The sequence below is a fragment of the Pinus tabuliformis genome, chromosome 3_2 (genome assembly GCF_031772625.1).
Source record: "Pinus tabuliformis cultivar Carrire ecotype Pingquan chromosome 3_2, CPIR1, whole genome shotgun sequence".
Taxonomy (NCBI): Eukaryota; Viridiplantae; Streptophyta; class Pinopsida; order Pinales; family Pinaceae; genus Pinus; species Pinus tabuliformis.
The window spans coordinates 158,702,975-158,722,023 of NC_142302.1; the positions used below are offsets into that span (position 1 = coordinate 158,702,975).

The 19,049-nt window shown below is 41.5% G+C and overlaps 1 protein-coding gene across 5 annotated transcripts in view; it reads left to right on the top strand.

The window, feature by feature from the left end:
• LOC149180289 (sodium-dependent phosphate transport protein 1, chloroplastic-like) overlaps positions 1-19,049 on the top strand; it is a 614,698-nt gene that overhangs the window by 48,706 nt on the left and 546,943 nt on the right. For all 5 annotated transcript variants that reach the window (XM_089416010.1, XM_089416005.1, XM_089416006.1 and 2 more), the window contains one exon: positions 6,333-6,946. In XM_089416010.1, the coding sequence (XP_089272136.1) occupies positions 6,333-6,946 (614 nt within the window). The remainder of the gene's footprint in view (positions 1-6,332; positions 6,947-19,049) is intronic.

Consider the following 19,049-nt stretch of genomic DNA (forward strand, 5'->3'; position numbering starts at 1 on the left):
TTTTATTTTCCCTAAGTTTAGACTTAGGGACTCCATTAAAAATATTAAATATTTTAATATCTCCCAAAGTGGTTAGATTCTGCCCAAACCATTTTTGGGTATTGGAGATCTCATGTGCTTTAGTCTCTCCACCAATTTTCGTGGCTAGAGCACATCCGATGCTACCCCAAATCAACATTAAGAATTTGAAAATTGGAATTTTTGTTTACTTGGCTCATCTGCTTCCCTTGCAATCTTTGCTAGGTTTTTCCCAAAGGTACCTGTGGCTTTGTTGAAGGTTGTGATCTGTTGGTGTATCTCCAGCTGATCACACTCCAATGGGATCATGCGATCAATGCAGTCAATCAATCCATCTCTAACCTCCCCACTCAAAGCTCCTGCCGCCTGAGCTTTATAAAGATATCGTGGGTTCAAAAAATTCCCAGCTTTATGTATAGGGCAATGGAGTTGATTGTTCCATCTTTCCTCAATGATTGTCCAAATGGGACCATACTTAGCCACTTTATTCTTGTATGCCCTCTTTATTTTCTCCTTTTCTTGATCCATAGCCTCATAAATGAAGCCCATAGCCAATCTTTTCCCATCCACCAACAGCAACACCTTAACTAGTGGCTCAACAACCTTCACAATCTCTGCTGCCTTTCTCCAAAATATTTCTTCAATAACTTTCTTTTTCAATTCTTTGCCTTCTTGTTTGTTAGACCACTGGCTTTGATCCATTCATCACTGGAAAATATCTTTTGCAAGTTTCTATGTTGTGAAAGCATAGATTGCAATGTCAAAAAATGAGTTGCAAATCTAGTGATGGCAGGCTTAATAATATCCCTACCCCCTGTGTGTCCATTGTCTCTTCATTAGACTCAAAATCCATGAATGGTTGTAGATAAAAATTTTTATGCTTTTGGCATGATCTACAATGTTTTTGACCCAATCTAATTTGCCAATATCCTCAAGCATGAGGTCTATGCAATGTGCAGCACATGGGGTCCAAAAGATGGTTTTGTGTTTTTCCTCTAACAGTTTACTAGCAAGAACATAGTTAGAGGCATTATTTGTGATGACTTGAACAACATTAGCCACCCCCACCTCCTCAACAATCTCATCCAATAGCTGAAACAACAATTGCCCATCTTTCACCTTATCAGATGGATCAACTGATTTTAGAAACATGGTTCCCTGTGGGCAGAAGATAAGAAAGTTTATGATGGTACGGTTCCTTTGATTAGTGCATCCATCAGACATGATGGTACAACCTGTTCTTTCCCATAAGTCTTTGAAATCTTTCAAATACTCATTAATGGAGGAAATTTCTTTCTACAAATGGTACCCCGTTATCTCATGCATAGTAGGGCCTTTGAAGCCTTTTCCAGCAGCAAATATGGCATCAAACGTAGGCTCATAATATGGTGAACGGGAAGCATTGAAGGGGATATCAGCATCATACCACCATCTACATATGTAATCACAAGCAATCTCCTTCAATTCTTTCTTCCAATGGTCATCTAAAGTTTGATGCAAAGTTCTACTAGCTTTAGGACCATGTGCATCTGATGGAGAGGAGGGTGTGACAGTGAAATAACTTTTGATATTCATATCACCCTTATTTTTCATTTTTCCCTTACCCTTTTCTTGATTAGACTCCAAAGAGGGAGGAACATAGTGGAAGGGGTTGGATGCATCAGTACAAGGGATAGAAGAAGAACCCTCAAAATCAAAATGGGGGTTGGTAGCCATCATTTTTTGTATACTCCTCTTCCTCCCAATTTCAGCCTCTATTTCTTTTTGCCTAGCTTTTTCTTCTTTAATCTTCTCAAAGTTATTTAACAACTCCTTCCTAATCTCCCCAATTTGTGGTGATTCACATGGAGTAATTTGGCCTCTAATCCCTACCAATTGTTGTTTCAACCTATTAATGACCCCAGGACCATCCTTAATTTTTCTATGGCAAAATTTGCAATGCATTTGACTATCAACCATTTCAACATATGCCCAAGCAACATCTTTCACTCTAGGTGCCATTTTTTGACTTGGAAATGAAAGGAAAAATTCTGAAAATGAAAACAAAAAAATAGCATTGCTTCAATGTTCATTTCTTTCACAAAAAACAGTCTTTTCAATTTCCAGATTTGCACAAAAAAATAAATAAGCAAAAACAGATTTTTAGAAGTGAAAAAAAATACCTCTAGGCACAAACTACCTCCTCAAAGTTGCTCCAACAAACCAACTCCTCAATGTTGCTCCAATGGCTGCCCAAGAAGCTCCTCACTCCTGCTCCAATGCTTGCCCAAGACTCCTCACTGCTGCTTCAAAAACAAACTCCACAACTCTTCACAAATTCTCACTCAAATGCAATGAGATGGTTGTGAGGAAATGAGAGGGGTTGGGTAGGTTTTATAGGGTTTGGGAGAGGAAAATGGACCCCAAAGAACCCAAAGGCATATAAGAATGGACGTTGGGGTCCCCAAAAAACCAAAAATAAAAAAAATTGCTTTTTGGTTGCGCCCACCGAGCCGGTTGGTTGTTACTGAACCGAATTGGCCGGTTCGGTAACAACCCGGCCAGCTGAACCGTGCTGGCCAATGAGTCGACTCGGTCATGCTTTGAATCGGTCTAACTCGGCCGTTTCGGAGTCGGTTCGGCCGAATCGTAAAACGTTGGGGTGCACATAGGGTTAGCTTGCCCCTACCCATTGCCCACACCTTGGTTCATGGCCTGGAATGAAGGCCGAAGGTCGATGCAACTAAAAATAAAGATAAAAGTATGTATGGCCACATTCAACAGGAAAATGTACCACAAAATGCAAAAGATGGTCGAGACAAACACATTTAGCACGTGGGCAAAAGCCAATACATGAGCTCTACCCCATCATCATGGCCATCACCCTGGCCATCACCCTTGTTCCTACAAGTTCTACGAGCCTCCTTCATCGTATAGGACCCATGATTGTACCAACCCCTGGTGGGCAATGAACCGCCCCACCTTAAAAGGGGGATATTCACTGCTATATCTTATACATCATGCTCTTACCCCTTTAGCCCTGAGTAGTTAATCAAAGAAAATCATAGAAAGGCAAAAGGCATATAAAGAAGGGTGAAAAAATCAAGGCCGGGACACCTCATGTACCACAATTGCTCATTCCTAGACATTATAAACTCAAGTATGGGCTTCCCTCTTATTAGCTACCCTTGTACCCTAGCATGTGACCTAGGGCTGCCCTTTCTCATCCCTTATTTCATTCACCTATTTTTCACGTGCCACCACCTTTTGAAGGATGTACCTTGAGTATATTATTCCCTTTAGAAGTAGAAACCACCTAATAGGATTATTGGTTAACCCCATTGGGAGTTTAGGAGACATTGGCACATCCCAATGCCCATTATGGAAGAGCAAGCCATGAAATCTCCACTTGTGGTCCATGATTGGTAAGCTCATTTACTCGTTTTCTCTAATGACTTGTACTGGAAGGCTAGGGAAAACATTGGATCTTATGCAAGATTACAGATGGTCTTCACCTTGGATTTGGTCTCCCTATACGGGGTCCTAATCCTCCAAAGGGCTACATTGGCACATGTAAGGCGTGCATTGAGAGCCATGGGCCTCCACAGTAGCAGATAACACTCCATGGATCCCCACAGCTATTTATAGACTGCTCGTGGTTCACTTATTGGACGAGGAAGATGCACCTGATTCATCATGCCCAGCTGGCCCCAGATTTGCACCATACACTTGGCAGATGATTCAGTACTTGCATGATGATGTGGCATCACCTACACCATCATCTTAGCCCTTGCAGGCGATCTACAGGCATCTTCGATTTGTTTGGAGACCCATGAGGACACTTGTGTGCCCCCACATGTCATTTGGAGCACCACATGTTATTACAAGTGGCCACCCCCTTTTCCACTACTTTTGAGGGTCCTACTCTTCATTATGGCACCCATGGACCTCGTTAGGCCTCTTAGAGGGCCCTACGACATGCATAGATTATTATTTGACCTCTTGAGAGGTTTATTCTTTCATTTATGAGCTAGTTTGGTGGGCTTGTCACCAAAAGTTGAATTATTAAAACATTATTTTATTTTTGGGGCTTATGTAGGCCAAGGAGGCTAATTCGAACTCCTAATTTGTGTATAAATACAAGTGAGATGAGTTCATTTGCTCATCATCACTTTGGATTGGATCTCTTCTCTCTCTTGAGAATTTCGCACTTTTTCTAGAGGATGAATTGGAGCTTTATGGATGAATTTTGATGTGTGGATATTGGTCTATCTTATCTTGGAGCTTCTCTTTTGTCAATTGTGGATGGTTGGATATACTCTGTTACATGTAAGTACATGCTTTTAATGTTATTCTTGTTTACTTTGTCATATACATTAGACTGGGATTTTCGCTATTCTAGGGCTAATCGCTGCATGCATTTACTGCTTAAAATTGTGGAATTTTGTCTCTATTATAGCATCTCTCAATGTATGGGCCATGTAATATGAATGAAATCTCCTAGGGGTAATTCTATAAAATAATTCGACCTTGATAAGCCATCTCCTTTGCACATCGAAGTATAAAAGTTGCAAGATTGCTTCTCCTTGACCTAGAAGGCTAGCGAAGTGATCTTGAGGCCTCCTTGACCAAGAATCAAGAATCGTACTCATTATTTCATCATAGACTCCATTCTCCCAAGAATAAGGCGCTAATCTACCAAAAGGTGTTCACCAAAAAAATCACATCCTTTCCCCTTCATTTAGGTCTAACCAAGTTGGGGTACCTAGGGCATCAATTTCCTGACAAGCTAGCCCTCCAAAAAGTTTGATCTCCTAGGGTCTCCTATGCTAGTGTTTTCTCAAGGTCTCCTCCAATTTTGAAGCCATTCCGATGGTGGAGTTGGGAGAAAAGCCAAGCCCTAGATTTGGGATCAAACTTTTCCCTAACATCCTCAAAGGCTAGTACCTTATTGGATTAATTCAAACCTTTAAGTGGATATTCTTTCTTTGATCCATTTCCATACCTTGTCCAGGGACATCATCGGTTGCTATACTCTTCTCCCCTACCCTAGACTGGTTCCACTTGGTCCCGTTCCTTTGAAAAGACAATTCTTCAAGAACCATCCAGGATACCAATTTCAACAAGGATTTTAGGGATTGGGAAATTCCTTCACAAGTCATATCCCATAAACCTAACCCTTAAATCCTCCCTTCCTTTCCCTAGAAGACATTGTACCTTGCTTAGAAAGCAAGCAAGCTCTATCCTTCTAACTCTTCCGGGAAAGGGATTATTTGGGTCACTCCACATCCTTTCATTGACTTATCCTTCATTGGTGACTCCATAATATACCGGGTCTCCTCCCATCGGTGAAAGTCCGTAAATAGAAGGGAGCCTTAGCTGAGGTGACAGTGGGCTAAGTCTCCATTTGTTGCCCTTGGTCTAGCATTTGCCCTTTAGGGATCCCCCTTAGGTCCCCTGCTAGTTTGAGCGGTAACATGGACCAAAGAAATGGTTCTTCAAATTAGTAATTTGATCTTTGACATTGGAATTTCCAGTTTCATCCACTCTTCAAGAAGAAGCAAAAGCATTTTGTAGGCATTTATGAGATTCTTATCGAGTGTCTATTTAGTAAGTTCAAACATGTGGTGTAATAACATATAGTGTATTTTAGCATAAATAAGAAAGAAATAAAGAAATTATATCAATTCCCACTAGTGACCAAAGATAGGTCAATGGGACTTTAAATATACAAAATGTATTAATAGTCAAATGAGGAGTGCTTAGGGCATCTTCTTTGTAGAAAAAAGAAAACATAAATGTGAAATAGGTATAAAACTTAAAAATGAGGGTGAAATCTCAAACATGAAGTAAAAAAACACCCCTGCAAGGAAATACAGAGAGAGAAAACATGGTGATAATGGAGAGAGCAACATTACAATGTTAAGGATTACTCCTAAGAAATTAATTCATAATACAATTTTCCCTTCCAAAGTTAACTAACTGTCAATTGATTAATATTTTATAATGCAAATTCTTTCACTTTTTGATGTAGTGACAATTTCTTTTTTGTATTTTAGTAAATACTCTCATAATGAGTAATTTTGACTGGTGTAGTTATATGCATTTTCCTCACTGCTTCATGAAGTGAAAAGTGGGCATTTTATCAATGGGTTCACTGTAATGATTTTTTTTTCTACTACGTAATCCATGCTTATGTAAGTCATCTCTTCAATTCTAGTAAAATATTGTTGTGTTTTAGACAAACAGGACATGTTTTAGAGTCTTCTGCTCCATACTTACATATCTTCAAGTCATGAGGTCAACATCTCAAAGTGATTTGTAAATAACCACAGGGTATCAAATTGAGCGGGTTGCTCAAATTCATTGGGGAAAAATCAAGCAAAATAATAAATGGATACTAGTATCCGGGTCATCTTCATGCTGCAAAAGTTCCAGGATAAGAGTAGCAAAAGAATGGACAACAATAGATTTTCTAGCTACTTCTCATAATCTTAGTGACACTTTGGGAAAGAAGGTGATAAATTTGAATTCGAACCATGGGAGATCTGACAAATGGGTTAGAAAATGTTTCAGAGGTTTATGGTCTATACCAAGGGTTTCAGGGAAACCTGACTGTTTCCTCTCCTTCAAATCCAGTAATGTGGATCGGACAAAGGTTAGAAAAAGGAAGCTTGATGTTTCCTGTAACATAAAGTCTCAGCATTCCAGAAGTGTTGAAGTAGGTGATGGGAAATTTGATTCTCCTGTGGATATCACAAAGGATGTAGCTACACATCAGATCAAGTTATCGAAATTGGGTGGTGATTCTATGAACTTCAACAACGTATTAGATACTGTTTCACAGGAGGATATAGAAAAGGGAACTTCATGGTGGCAGGAGATTCCAAAACGCTGGGTGATAGTGGGACTTTGTTTCTTTGCTTTTCTTCTGTGCAACATGGATCGTGTAAGTTTTCTGCCCTAATCCCTGTTAAACAATCTGTCAAAATGTCTTCGCTTATACCAGTTTGCAATAGCTCTTTTGAGAAGTTCCTCTTTTCAGGTTTTCTGTTCAATGTCTGTTGAACCATATCTTAGACCATATTCAAAGGAATTTGAACTATAGTCAGCCAAGCCTTGGTGCTGATCAAAGTAAAGATTCATAGTCTATTGTTTTCATTCATATCGATGTTATTTATTTTTTATGAAAATGCTGTGACTTGGCAACTGAGCAAGTTACTTCAGTCTTGACACTAGATTGAATCTGCTTTCTGGCGGACTGCATTATTCATTTATTAAAGTTATTACACAGGAGCTACGGCAGTCAGAATCAGTAGCAGTCAAAACTAGAACTATGCTATCGATGAATTTTGTTAGAAGCTTGAATTGAGTCATGTAATATAGCATTAGCTATAGAGACATAAACCTTTGCTATACTTCATAGGCCAAAACCGCCCCCAAAAAAAATATAGTGCAACCAAGATGGATGGTAAGAATTTAAAAATCAGCTTATGAGACTCTAGAAGCACCAAAGGAATCCTTTTCAAGACAATGATACATTCCAACTTACCTGCACGGAATACAGGTAAATTTGATCAACCCTAAGCATCATAGATTCTCAATATGGGGATCTTAATATAACCGATATGCAGTGGAGGTTGATGCCAAAGATACAGGTGAAATGCTACAATTTAACTTCATAATGGTAGCTGCTGTTTCTTTCCCTGATAAGATCTTCGATAAGAATTTCTATCAATTACCATCGATAAGCAAGACTGTGGTCTATGCCCTCTCATCCATGATTATGCAGCCTGAAATATTCTCTACCAAATCTTAGGTGAATGACAATTGTGGATCAGGATTCTTGATGCAGATCTAAATTTGCAAGTCTGCATGGTTTCCTTTATGAGGCTTCATTTGTTTATGTTTCTCCTTTTTTTCCTTTTTTTGTAGATACTAAAGGTACATCCTTGATTGTATATACCAATCTATAATGTTTCAGTTCCACTAACCACCTTTTAGTCATCTGTGGAAATTGCTATAACATCTTTAGTTTTCTTGGACTTACTAGCTTTATTTTATTAGTTTTGGTAGAGTTCTTGCCAGAAAGGGAATACAAGAAAGAAATGACTAAACAAATATATTATTCCTTTTTACTTTACTATCCAAGCATGTTTTCTTCTAATACATAATCATCTTTTTGACATTTCTAACAGTCAGAGTCCAGGTTCAGGAGCTTTTGAACCAAAGAAACAATTAGGGTCAGTAGTGAGAATCAATCCAGACTTGGTTTCCTTGGACTGTGATTGAGAGTCGTCATTAAGATTTCATTACAATTTAAGTCCATGGAAGTATGTGTTAACGAGAACCATGACCAATACTATAAAAGTAATCTTTGTATGCATAATAAATCAATGTCAGTCCTGCAAGAACTTACGAATGTGTCTTGCTTTATTCTTTGGTACATTCTCTCCAAATGACATTGTTTATGTAACCATTGTGAAACCCATTGTCCTTATTTTTATATTGGTCAGGAATCTGAGGACAGAACTTATCACCAATAGATTGGACTCGAATTCAAAGAGTATGGCTTCTTGTCTTTTCCTAGATCATATGTTGTAATGAGAGTCTTCTGAATGTGGTATTTGGCATTCATCATTTAGCCCTTGAGAGTAAGTTGCAAATCTACTTTGTAAGAACACAAACCGTGAAGGGAGACTAAGGATCAATACTTATCTCTCTGCTCCTAATAAAAACTAGCCACTCAATTCTTTTCCACATGCCTTGTTGGTATATTATTCACTCTTCCTCGTACCAAATGATAAGGATATATGTTGAATTCTAGTTTTCATCTCAGTTTTCTTTGTGTGCACCTTGTTGCTGCACAAACTAGCAGGCTTTGTAAATAGGAAAAATCTAGAGGGCACAACAACACTTGGGACAGAGGCCCACTATGACCACAGCCTAAGCCCCCTACTCTTCTCGAAGTTTTACCGACAGGAGGAGTCCTAGTATGGCTCACTTGTGATAGAAATGTATCTATGGTAAGCGTGAAGTGTGGGAAGGTGGTGTGAGGCCCTAAATTAGGAATTTAACAGGGTGTAACCAGAATTAATGCTCATAATATCTGAATTTATCAATTTGATTATTGAGTACCTACTTGGGGTTTCTGTGGTTGAAGATGCTTCGGATTTTCCATAGCTCTCGCTCTTGGTCCCGTTACTAAATGATCAAAAGCTCCCTGCCAAACTGAGCACAATCTCAGTACTAGCTCCAAAGTACTTCAAATTCGAGGTACTCTGGCCCCCGTGCCCAAAATTTCAAGAACAATGAAAGCCCAATTCCCTCTGTAGTGACTTTGTTAGAAATTCCTCCTCTCTGTAAAAACCCCCCTTCACTTTCTGTCATCTTCGATTTCCTTATATCAATAATTCTTTCACCGCCTCCTCTTCCACCGTCTCAGTATCCCGATTTAAAAAGGGTTTTCTGGTTCAGTTGGTCACAGGTGGAGCGAACTCTCGTGTCTAGGGTGCTCTTTATGAAATTTAGAGGCGGTCAGGAGATTGATGGTGAATATAATATCTATTTTATTTAAGTGGCATTTTAATCCTATTAATATTCACTATTTAATATTCGTACTTAATACTTTATATCAAGTACATACATCACTACCTTTAAGTTATTGTAGTAATATAAGTTACTACTTTTATTAAATTTAAACAATTAATAAATTTATATGATTAATAAATGAATTTGTTTGGATTTAAATTATTAAGTTGTTTATGTTATTTGCCCATTTGAACATATATATATATATATATATTTCAATTTCCTTTTAATTTGCATCATTCATTGTATGTATTAGTTATATATTATGATGATGGTATACATATCAAGTACTCCAATATATATATAATTAGTTAGCATGTATACTAGTGCAGTGCCTGCAATGCATGCATATGTAGCTATCATATGCATGCCTCGTATGCATGCTAATATTTTTATGCTCCCTTGAGACTAGAGATGGGTTATTATAGGTGGCTCATTCAATGGAAAGGTTCAATGAATGTGCGAGCTTTGGGAGAAGCTAGTAAGACTTTCCACGAAAAACCCCTTGAAAAGAAGGCTACACGAGACCTAGGGTTGAGATATTTAGTGAGATATGAGTTCATCCAAGGTCAAGGTAGACAAGAGAAAAGGCGATTAATGATTTACTCCAACGAGTACTAAAGCAAATGCCTTCAAGAAATCCCCAAGTTGAAGGATTAGCTTCTAGGGTTCCCTCTTGGTGTGATAGCTAGGGCATCAAATTTATGGAGATTCCACCATAGGAAATTCACCAAAACTTGAGGATCACTACAGGAGACACCAAGGAAGAGTTTTATCCAGACGGAATTCAAAATCGTCCTCGTTTAACGGATTTCACACCAAGCCCTAGAGAGGCCTCCTTATCCTTAAAGGGATGAGGGAAAGAGGTGAGAGAGAAATGATTTACACGTATAATGTGATCACCAAGGATTTAAGATCAATGCCTAACCCTTTGGGAGAATTGGAGTCAAGGATGACCTTAATATGGCAACTCGCTTTTCAAGGAAACTTAGAGGCAACTTTGCTAGCCCTAATGGAGGCAGCTACATGACACTTCTAGATATTTATACTTCAATGGAAATTGTAAATGGAGTTTCAAGGATGCATATGCAACAAATCCCCTAGGAACATTCATTCATTCATTATCTATGAGTAACACATGCAAAATTTCCCAATAGTTTCAATGTTTAGACAATATTTCATGAATTAGAGCACATTAATAACCATGAGACAATATTCGATCCATTATAGATGAATCAAAATCAGAAATATATCATTAAATATCACTTACAAGACAATGAAGAATATATCAATCCATCACAATGCCAAAAAGAACCTCCAAGAGAAATAGGGAATTTATCCAAACATCAAAATTCATCCAAATTATCCAGATTGCTCCACAAATTGCAGGTCAAAAATCTCTAATGAGCTAGCCATCATCTCTAATGAGATGATGGATATAATGAGACTAGGTCTAATCTATTTATACATGAGCTATGATTTCAAAAATGAAAAGACAAATCCCCTCCAATGCCCAAAATGTCTCATAACCCACCCATGCTTACAAGCCAACCATGATAGCTCAAAAATTAAGTCAAATAAGCCTTCTTAAGCCCATGCAAGTCTGACGTGGAGGTCTAGAAGGGTAGTGTTGAGGCCTCATGTTCTAAGGCTGAGAGCGAGGGCCTAAAAAATGATGAATAAGAGGGGGATGCCCTTTGAATGTTGCAAAACATCTCCAAACCCCTATTTGGGCTTTGTGGGCTCCAAATGGGTCTCCAAGTGGTTCATAATCAAGTCGATGCTCCATTAATAGGGCTAGAAGATGACGCATTCCCTCCCGTGTCTCCCTAGGAAAGACATAACCTCCTCTTGGCCTTGGATCAACTACCAAGTGTCAGGTGCAATGTGTGGTCGGTTGGGCAACGTGGTCCAAGTGCATCATCATCTTTGTATAACTGGGGCATGAGCAAGCAAGTGGTGTTGCTGAAGAAGCCCATGGTGTGGCAGTCAATGCTCTGCAAGGCTAGAGGCCATTGCTGTCAACAGTCACCCTATAAATGCTATTGTGATCCTTTGGAGGGATTGGATCCCATATAGGGAGGCCAAGTCCAAGATGCAAACCCACCTGCAATCCTGTATAAGATCCAATGCGTCTCCTCACCTTCCAATACAATGATTCATTAGTGTAATTGAGTAAATAAACTTGCTAACCAAGAGAAGAAGTGGACACTTCATAGTGGCTTTCCCTTCCAAATTTGGGCTTTGAACATGTACAGGTGTTACCTTCCTTGACAAGAGAGGTTAATGAAGGACCCTATTAGGTGGTTTCAACCTCTAAGGGAATGACATGTCCAATGTACATCCATAAAGTGGTAGGTGTCATGTGAAATATTGATGGAATGGAGAAGGGGCTGTAAAGCCATAACTGTGCAATTTTAAACAGACAATGTAAAGCCTTAACTGTGCAATTTTAACCAGACAGTAACTGGAATTTAAAATTTGCAAGAGAATACCTGGAATTCGGTTGACCGTTGAAGGTGTTTTGGACAGTTGTTGTTCCCACTATTGCAGTTACCAAACCGCCCTTTTCCTTCCAGCCTATCTAGGGTCTACCTATATGTTCCCCATATCCAGAAGACAAGTCTTCTGGCCCCCGTGCCCAAAACCCCAAGAAAAAATAAGCTCAATTTCCCTCACTATTTGTGGCTCTGTTAGAAATTCATGTCTCTGTAAAACTCACAAAATCCTCCCCTGTTATGGTCTCCTCCACTCCCTTATATGCTCAACTCCACGGTCTCCCAACCTCCTTGTTGTCGGCCTACTCCATCCATTGTTTCCCCATTTCTTTTAATTGTCAGCCCCAATCTTCTTGACCCTTCTTTTCCTTTTGGATAGGGGTGGTTTAATTGAAATGAATCCTTGAAATGGTTCATTTATTTAGTTCAAGATTTAATAATATTTTATTAAATTTAATTTCCAATTTAATTAAACTGATTTATTTGTAGATTTAAAACAAATTGATTTATTTTAATATTTAAATAAATAATTTTATTTACTTTAATTAAATAAGTTAATTTATATTTCATTATCTTTATCATATATATATATAGATATGTTTTTTATTTAAAGGATTAATCATATATATATAGGTATATAAGGGTGGTACACATATCAAGGGCCCCACTCAATATATTTATTATAATCTGGTGAGTTAGGAATTTACTTTGATAAACGATTCATTAACCTAAACTTACACATTTTCTAATATTAGCTAGTATGTATACTAGTGCAATGCTTGCAGTTCATGCATATGTCGCTATCATATGGATTCCCCATATGCATGCTAATATTCACATTCTGTTTGTAATTGTAGGTGGGTTATTATAGGGGCAAAGGGGAGGCTCCAAGCCACATGCCATGGTACAAGGGTAGCTATGATGAAGGAGGCCCACACCTTGGGTGTATGAATGTAAGGAGGGAGAAATCGTGGTACATGAAATACATCAGAATTTGTTTTTCCACCCTTCTTCATTTGCCTTTTTCCTTTTATTGATTTTTCTTCATTTTATTGCTCAGGGCTCAAAGGGATGAGAGCATGATGTGTAAGATGTAGCAGTGATTACCCCCTTAAGGTGGGGTGGTTCATTGCCCACCAAGGGTTGGGACATTCATGGGTTCCTTAATGATGCAAGGGGCACACGTAGAGCTCATGCTTGGCTTTTACCCATGTGCTAAATATTATTGTCTTGGCCATCTTTTACATTTTGTCGTACATTTCCTATTGTATATGGCCATATTATGATTTTATCTTTCTTTTTAGTTGCATCAACCTCTGGGGCATCATTCTAGACCCGACCGAAGGTGTGGACAAAGGGAGGGGGACGCTAACACCTTGTGGACCCAATGGACAAATGTGGACCCAGATGGGGAAAATGTGAAAAGGGCTTGTAATGAGTAGAGGGAAGTGAGATATATGGTATCAGGAAGTGGGACCACGCAACCAAAATCAGGGTTTCCCATGTAGTGCCACTCCTAAAGCTAGTAGCCAATAAAGGAGATCCCATAGGATTAGGATACAAGATTAACTGCCCCAGTTGAGGTAAGGGAACAAGGGCACAGTCATGTTGATTTGGGGTAGCATCGGATGTGCTATAAGCCTCAAATTTTGCAGGGAGGCTTGGGCATAGGTATTCCAAAGAACCCAGAAAGTGTTTTGGGAAATTCCAAACAAAAGTGATTTTATTAAAATAATTAATATTTTTAATGGGGTTCCTAAGTCTAAACTTAGGAAAATTAAAATATTAATGGGTATCAATCTAATCACGGGTGAAACTTCTAGAAAAAGCCATGGATCAAGTCAAATCAATCTCAGCCTTTGATTATGTTTTAATCGAGGCCGTTGGTTGCCCAATAGGAAGATAAAAGAAGGGACTTGAGGGTCATTTGGAAAACACAAAGAGATTGAGAAAATCGATTTTCTATAGTGAGAAGTTCTCAGGAGGAAAATCGATTAAGGAGATCTTGCAGCAGAGGGGTAGTGAGAATCCGGGAGAAGGAATTTCCGGAGAGTACGAGGTAGAGGGAGAACAAAAAGACGTCCAGAGGAAGGCTGATGCTGGCCCACACAGTGTTGATGCAGAGGCAGTGCAGTCCTTGAGGGGAAGTCGAGTTCCTGTTGAGGGAAGTCGAAATTCAGTTGCCGGAAGCCAGGGTGTGAGTCTGGGAGGCAGAAAGTCGATTTCTCAGCCAACAGAGGATCCAGAGGAGAGGCAATGTAATACCCAGGAGGGGTGACGTAGAAACTGCCCAGGGTGACGTAGTTCTACGCAGAGGCCATGTAGAGGGTGACGCAGTTCTACGCAGAGGCCATGTAGAGGGTGACGCAGTTCTACGCAGAGGCCATGTAGAGGGTGACGCAGAGCCTCCAGAGAAACAGGATCAATCACTGATTCTCCAGTGACAGGGTGAGATCATTTCAAATTGTACTCAGAATTTTCTCTTGCATAATAATAAACCTTAAGAGCTATTGCATCGGTTTTCCTGCATTGGGTTTTTCTGGGTATTATTTGTCCAAAAATAACTGTAATATTCCTAACCCAGAATATTCCTCAAACGCCAGCAAAAACCCCAACCAAATATATGCAAAGGATATAATAACCCAGAAGTGATAAAATAACGGTGGAACAGCATATAATAATGTAAACCGGAAATATAAGCAGATACACAAGAAATGCAGCGAGAAATGCTAAGCCATTTTACTATACTGAGAAATAAAATGAGTACAAGATGTGATTAGATAGATGGCACCTTGACTTGCACAAGGCAAGTGAAGAAATACTCTCAGAATGACAAGAATGGCCTCTCTGCATGGATGTTGCTGCTATGTTGCTGTTGCTGCTAGAAAACAAATGATGATTTGGGGCTGCTCCCCCCCTCGGAAAAAGATGAAACTCTAGATTCGGGCTCTACTCAAGAAACCTAGAAAAACCCAGGAAGTTTTCCTGGAATGGCCAACCCCTTAAAAACACCCTCTTGGGGTTCTTCGCAGTTCCCTAATGCCCTGCGCTGCCACTGAAGAAAACCCCTCTAAACTCTGCCTGAAACACTGCCTGAAATCCTGCCAAAAATCCTCCAATGAGACAAGAGCTGGACCCCTGCTCAATCTCCCAGCATAACTCCACCTGTAAAACCCCAATCCAGCACTACAACCAGAAAGAACTGTGTCCCTCTCCAAGTGCTGCGCAGTCCTCCAAAATGCTGATGAAACTGCTGCTGAAATGCTGATAGAATTACTGTTGAAATACCGATGGAAATACCTTGCCCGAGCAGGCACTCGAAGTCCCTCGGGGCTAAGGGTGAGATCTCCGAACGGAGACACTCATGCACTAAACAGTGCTGCAGACCAACTAAACAGCCAGCGTGCTCAGAAGTCGAAACGACTAGTTCAAAATGCACATAGCTGAATGATCCAAAATGAGGGGGCTCCTCTCTATTTTATAGCCTCTGCCTCTCACAATCCCTAGGCTCACCTCCTCCTGCATGATTCCCCTCTTGCCATGTGTTCTTCCCTCCTGCGCAGTCCCTCCATGTGTCTGCGTGGGCCCCATTTTTGTGTCCCCCTTTGGCCCCCTTGGCTCCTCCTTAAGTCACAACGTTGTGCTACTAGGAAGTGACTTTTTATTCTTAAAGTGAGTTATGTCCCCCGTCCTCACTTTTTTTTATTTATGAATAACTATAGAAGGCAAAAATTGGGCAAAATTGAATATTTCAATTAGCCACGGCTAATTAGGAATATTACAGTCTCCCCCGGCAAAATGTTGTTTGTCCTCAAGCAACTGAAGTGATGGATGCTGCAAAATCTTCTCACTCTCCCAAGTGGCATCCTCATCCATCACATTCTTCCACCTCACCAAGAATTCCCGGACCGTCCTGCTCCGTAGTTGCCTCTCCCTGGTATCAATGATGGCCTCCAGCTGCAACACCAAATGCCCCTCGTCATCCATGGGTGGTAGCTCATCTGTCACTGTCACCTGCTGCCCCAATGCCTTTTTCAGGCATGATACATGAAAACGTTATGAATCTTGCTACCTTGGGGCAGCTCCAACTCATATGCAACCTGTCCAACCATGCGTATCACCCTGTACGGCCCATAAAAGCGGGGCTTAAGCTTCTCAGCCCCCTTCTGTTTTAGTGACGACTGTCGGTATGGCTGTAACCATAGGTAGACCATGTCCCCTACCTCGAACTGTCTCTCCACTAGCCATGTTATCCTTGAGAGCTCGGAGAATATCCCCACTCTCTTGGATCCATATCTTGGCTCTGGGAGCCTTGCTATCACAAAACATAACGTCAGCAAAAGATAAAGGATGATACCCATATAAAGCATAGAATGGTGACATACCAATGGACATGTGATGTGAAGTATTGTAGCAGTACTCCCCTAGATGCAGCCACTTCAACCATGCTCGCTGCTGCCCACTGACATAGTTACGCAAGTAGCCCTCCAGCCTCTTGTTAACTATCTCTGTCTGCCCATCCGTCTATGGATGATAACTAGTACTCGGTGTCAACTCCGTCCCCACCAACCGAAAAAGCTCCTGCCAAAACCCGCCCATGAAACGGTTGTTCCTATCACTGACGATGGTCTTAGGAAGACCATGTAGCCTGAAGATCTCTCTGAAGAACAGCTCGACCACCTGCGCTGCTGTATACTGTGCGGATATGGCAAAAAATGTGCGTACTTCGTCAGTCGATCAACGACGACAAAGATGCAATCCTTTCCTTGTACCATGGGCAACCCTGTGATGAAGTCCATCAAAATACTCTCCCATTTCCCCTCCGGAATGGGAAGAGGTTGCAATAATCCCGCGGGATGGCTCCTCTCTCCCTTGTTCCTCTGGCAAACATCGCACTCCCTGATATGCTGGAGTACATCCTCCTTGAGGCCCTTCCATGAGAACCTCTCTCTAATGGCCCTGTAGGTTTTGGTAAAACCCTGATGGCCTGCCAATGGTGAATCATGTGATGCCTAGAGTATCTTCTTCTTGAGCTGAGACCCCTCAGTCCAGAAGATCGTAATAGATGATCTCATCGATCACCCTGTACCTGTCATCTGCCATCTGCCCATCCAGAACCTCACACCACAAAAGAAGCAAAAGGACTCGTGCTCAGTCGAATGTGCCCAAGAGCCAGCAACTCCTGGATAGCCCGCTCAATCTCGTCCCGATAGGCCTTGGGGTGCCTATAGCGGGTGGTGATCACTGCCTAGATGCCCTGCTCAGGCTCGATAGTGTGCTCAAACCCCCGATCCGATGGCTGTCCTGGTGGAATCTCTCCAAACACTATGGCATACCGATCAAGGATGGACTGGATCTCTGGATGTACCGTCTGCCCTATAGTCCCTGCCTCTGATGCACGCAACTCCACTGCCCACTCTATGTCTCCCTTCTAGAAGATTGCCTCCATCCGATGAGCCGACACAGTCTGAGGTGGATATGTGTGTTGTCCCCGTATCTTCTCATGCCTCCCTGTCTTCTCATCATCCCACTCCATCTCTAGGGTCTTCCAATCCATCGTGACCTTCCCTAGAGTAATAAGCCACTGAACACCCAGTATCATGTTGGTGTTTGGAATATCGACCACGAAAAAGTGGTCAGTCAATGTGTAGGTGCCCATCGTCACTGAAAGCTCTGGGAAATAACGAGCACACGTCATGGTCTGATCTCCTAGGACCAATACTGAAAACCTATTGAAGCTCTTTGTCGGTATACCTCTCCGCTCAACCATCTGGGCATCAATGAAGTTGTGCGTCACCCCACTGTCCACCAAAACTGATACTCGCTAGCCACATACTGTCCCCTGTACGCATAGCGTCAGATATTTGGGTACTCCTCGCAATGTTGCAAGGGCCCCTTCGGTAGGTGCAAATGATGCACCTCCTGCTGCTGGTGGTGGAGGTGGTAAAGGTCCTTGTATGGCATGGCTATCTCCTGCCTCCCCATCATCCTCGTCATCCTCTTCTCCACTGCTCTCGGAGAAGACCTCAATAAAATGTGCTTTACTAGCAGCACATCTATGTCCCGGTGCCCACGGCTCCTGACATGTGAAGCACAACCGCTTCTTCTTCAGCTCCCTCCTAGCATCATCATCAAGCTGTACTCGTCCTGGATTCCCCTTTGGAGGTGGAATCCTCACGTCCTTCCCCTTAGACTGGAAAGTCTGTCTCTGGGGGTAAGGTGTCTGGGTCCTGGGTAAGACATCCTGTAAGTCCCGGGTCCTGTTGATAGCGTCCTGGAGTGTGGCTGGTCTAGTGGATCGGACTAGACCCCGAAGTGGCTTTGCTAACCCCTCAACATACATATAGACCCTCTGTGCCGTGGATAGGTCTAGCACCATCATGGAGACCCTCAAGAAATCTGCAATGTAGGTCTCTGGGCTCCCTGTCTGTTTGAGCCTCGTCAGCTCAACGAAATGTTGCTCTGGATCCCTCCGATCAAATTGCTCCATCAGTCTCCTGGTAAACTCGGCATATGTCATCATTGTGGAGTGCCCCAGTGTAACCATCCCATGAAACCACCAATCCTGGGCCTGGCCATCCAAATGCAATGTTGCCACCTTGATGGCCTCTGCCTCCGGCATCTGGTTAAGCTGGAAATAAATGTCCAGCTTCTCCACCCAAGACTTTGCCAAACTGTTTGATGACCCATCAAACGTAGGCAAGTGGAATCTACTCGCTGCACAGTGGGTGTCGCCATCATGGTAATGCTGGTACCCTCCGTGATGGTTGCGAGGTCTGCTATCCCGCTGGAGCTGAACAAAATCTCTGAATGAGAGGGCTTCCCTGAACTCTTGCCCATAGGCCTGGTACTCTGCAAAATAATCGCCCATATGTCCGGGCTCTGCCTCCTGCTGGGCTATGGCCCCCGTGTCTGCTCCTAAGAAAGTGGGCATGGTAGAGCGTGTAGGGGCATGTGAGGCCA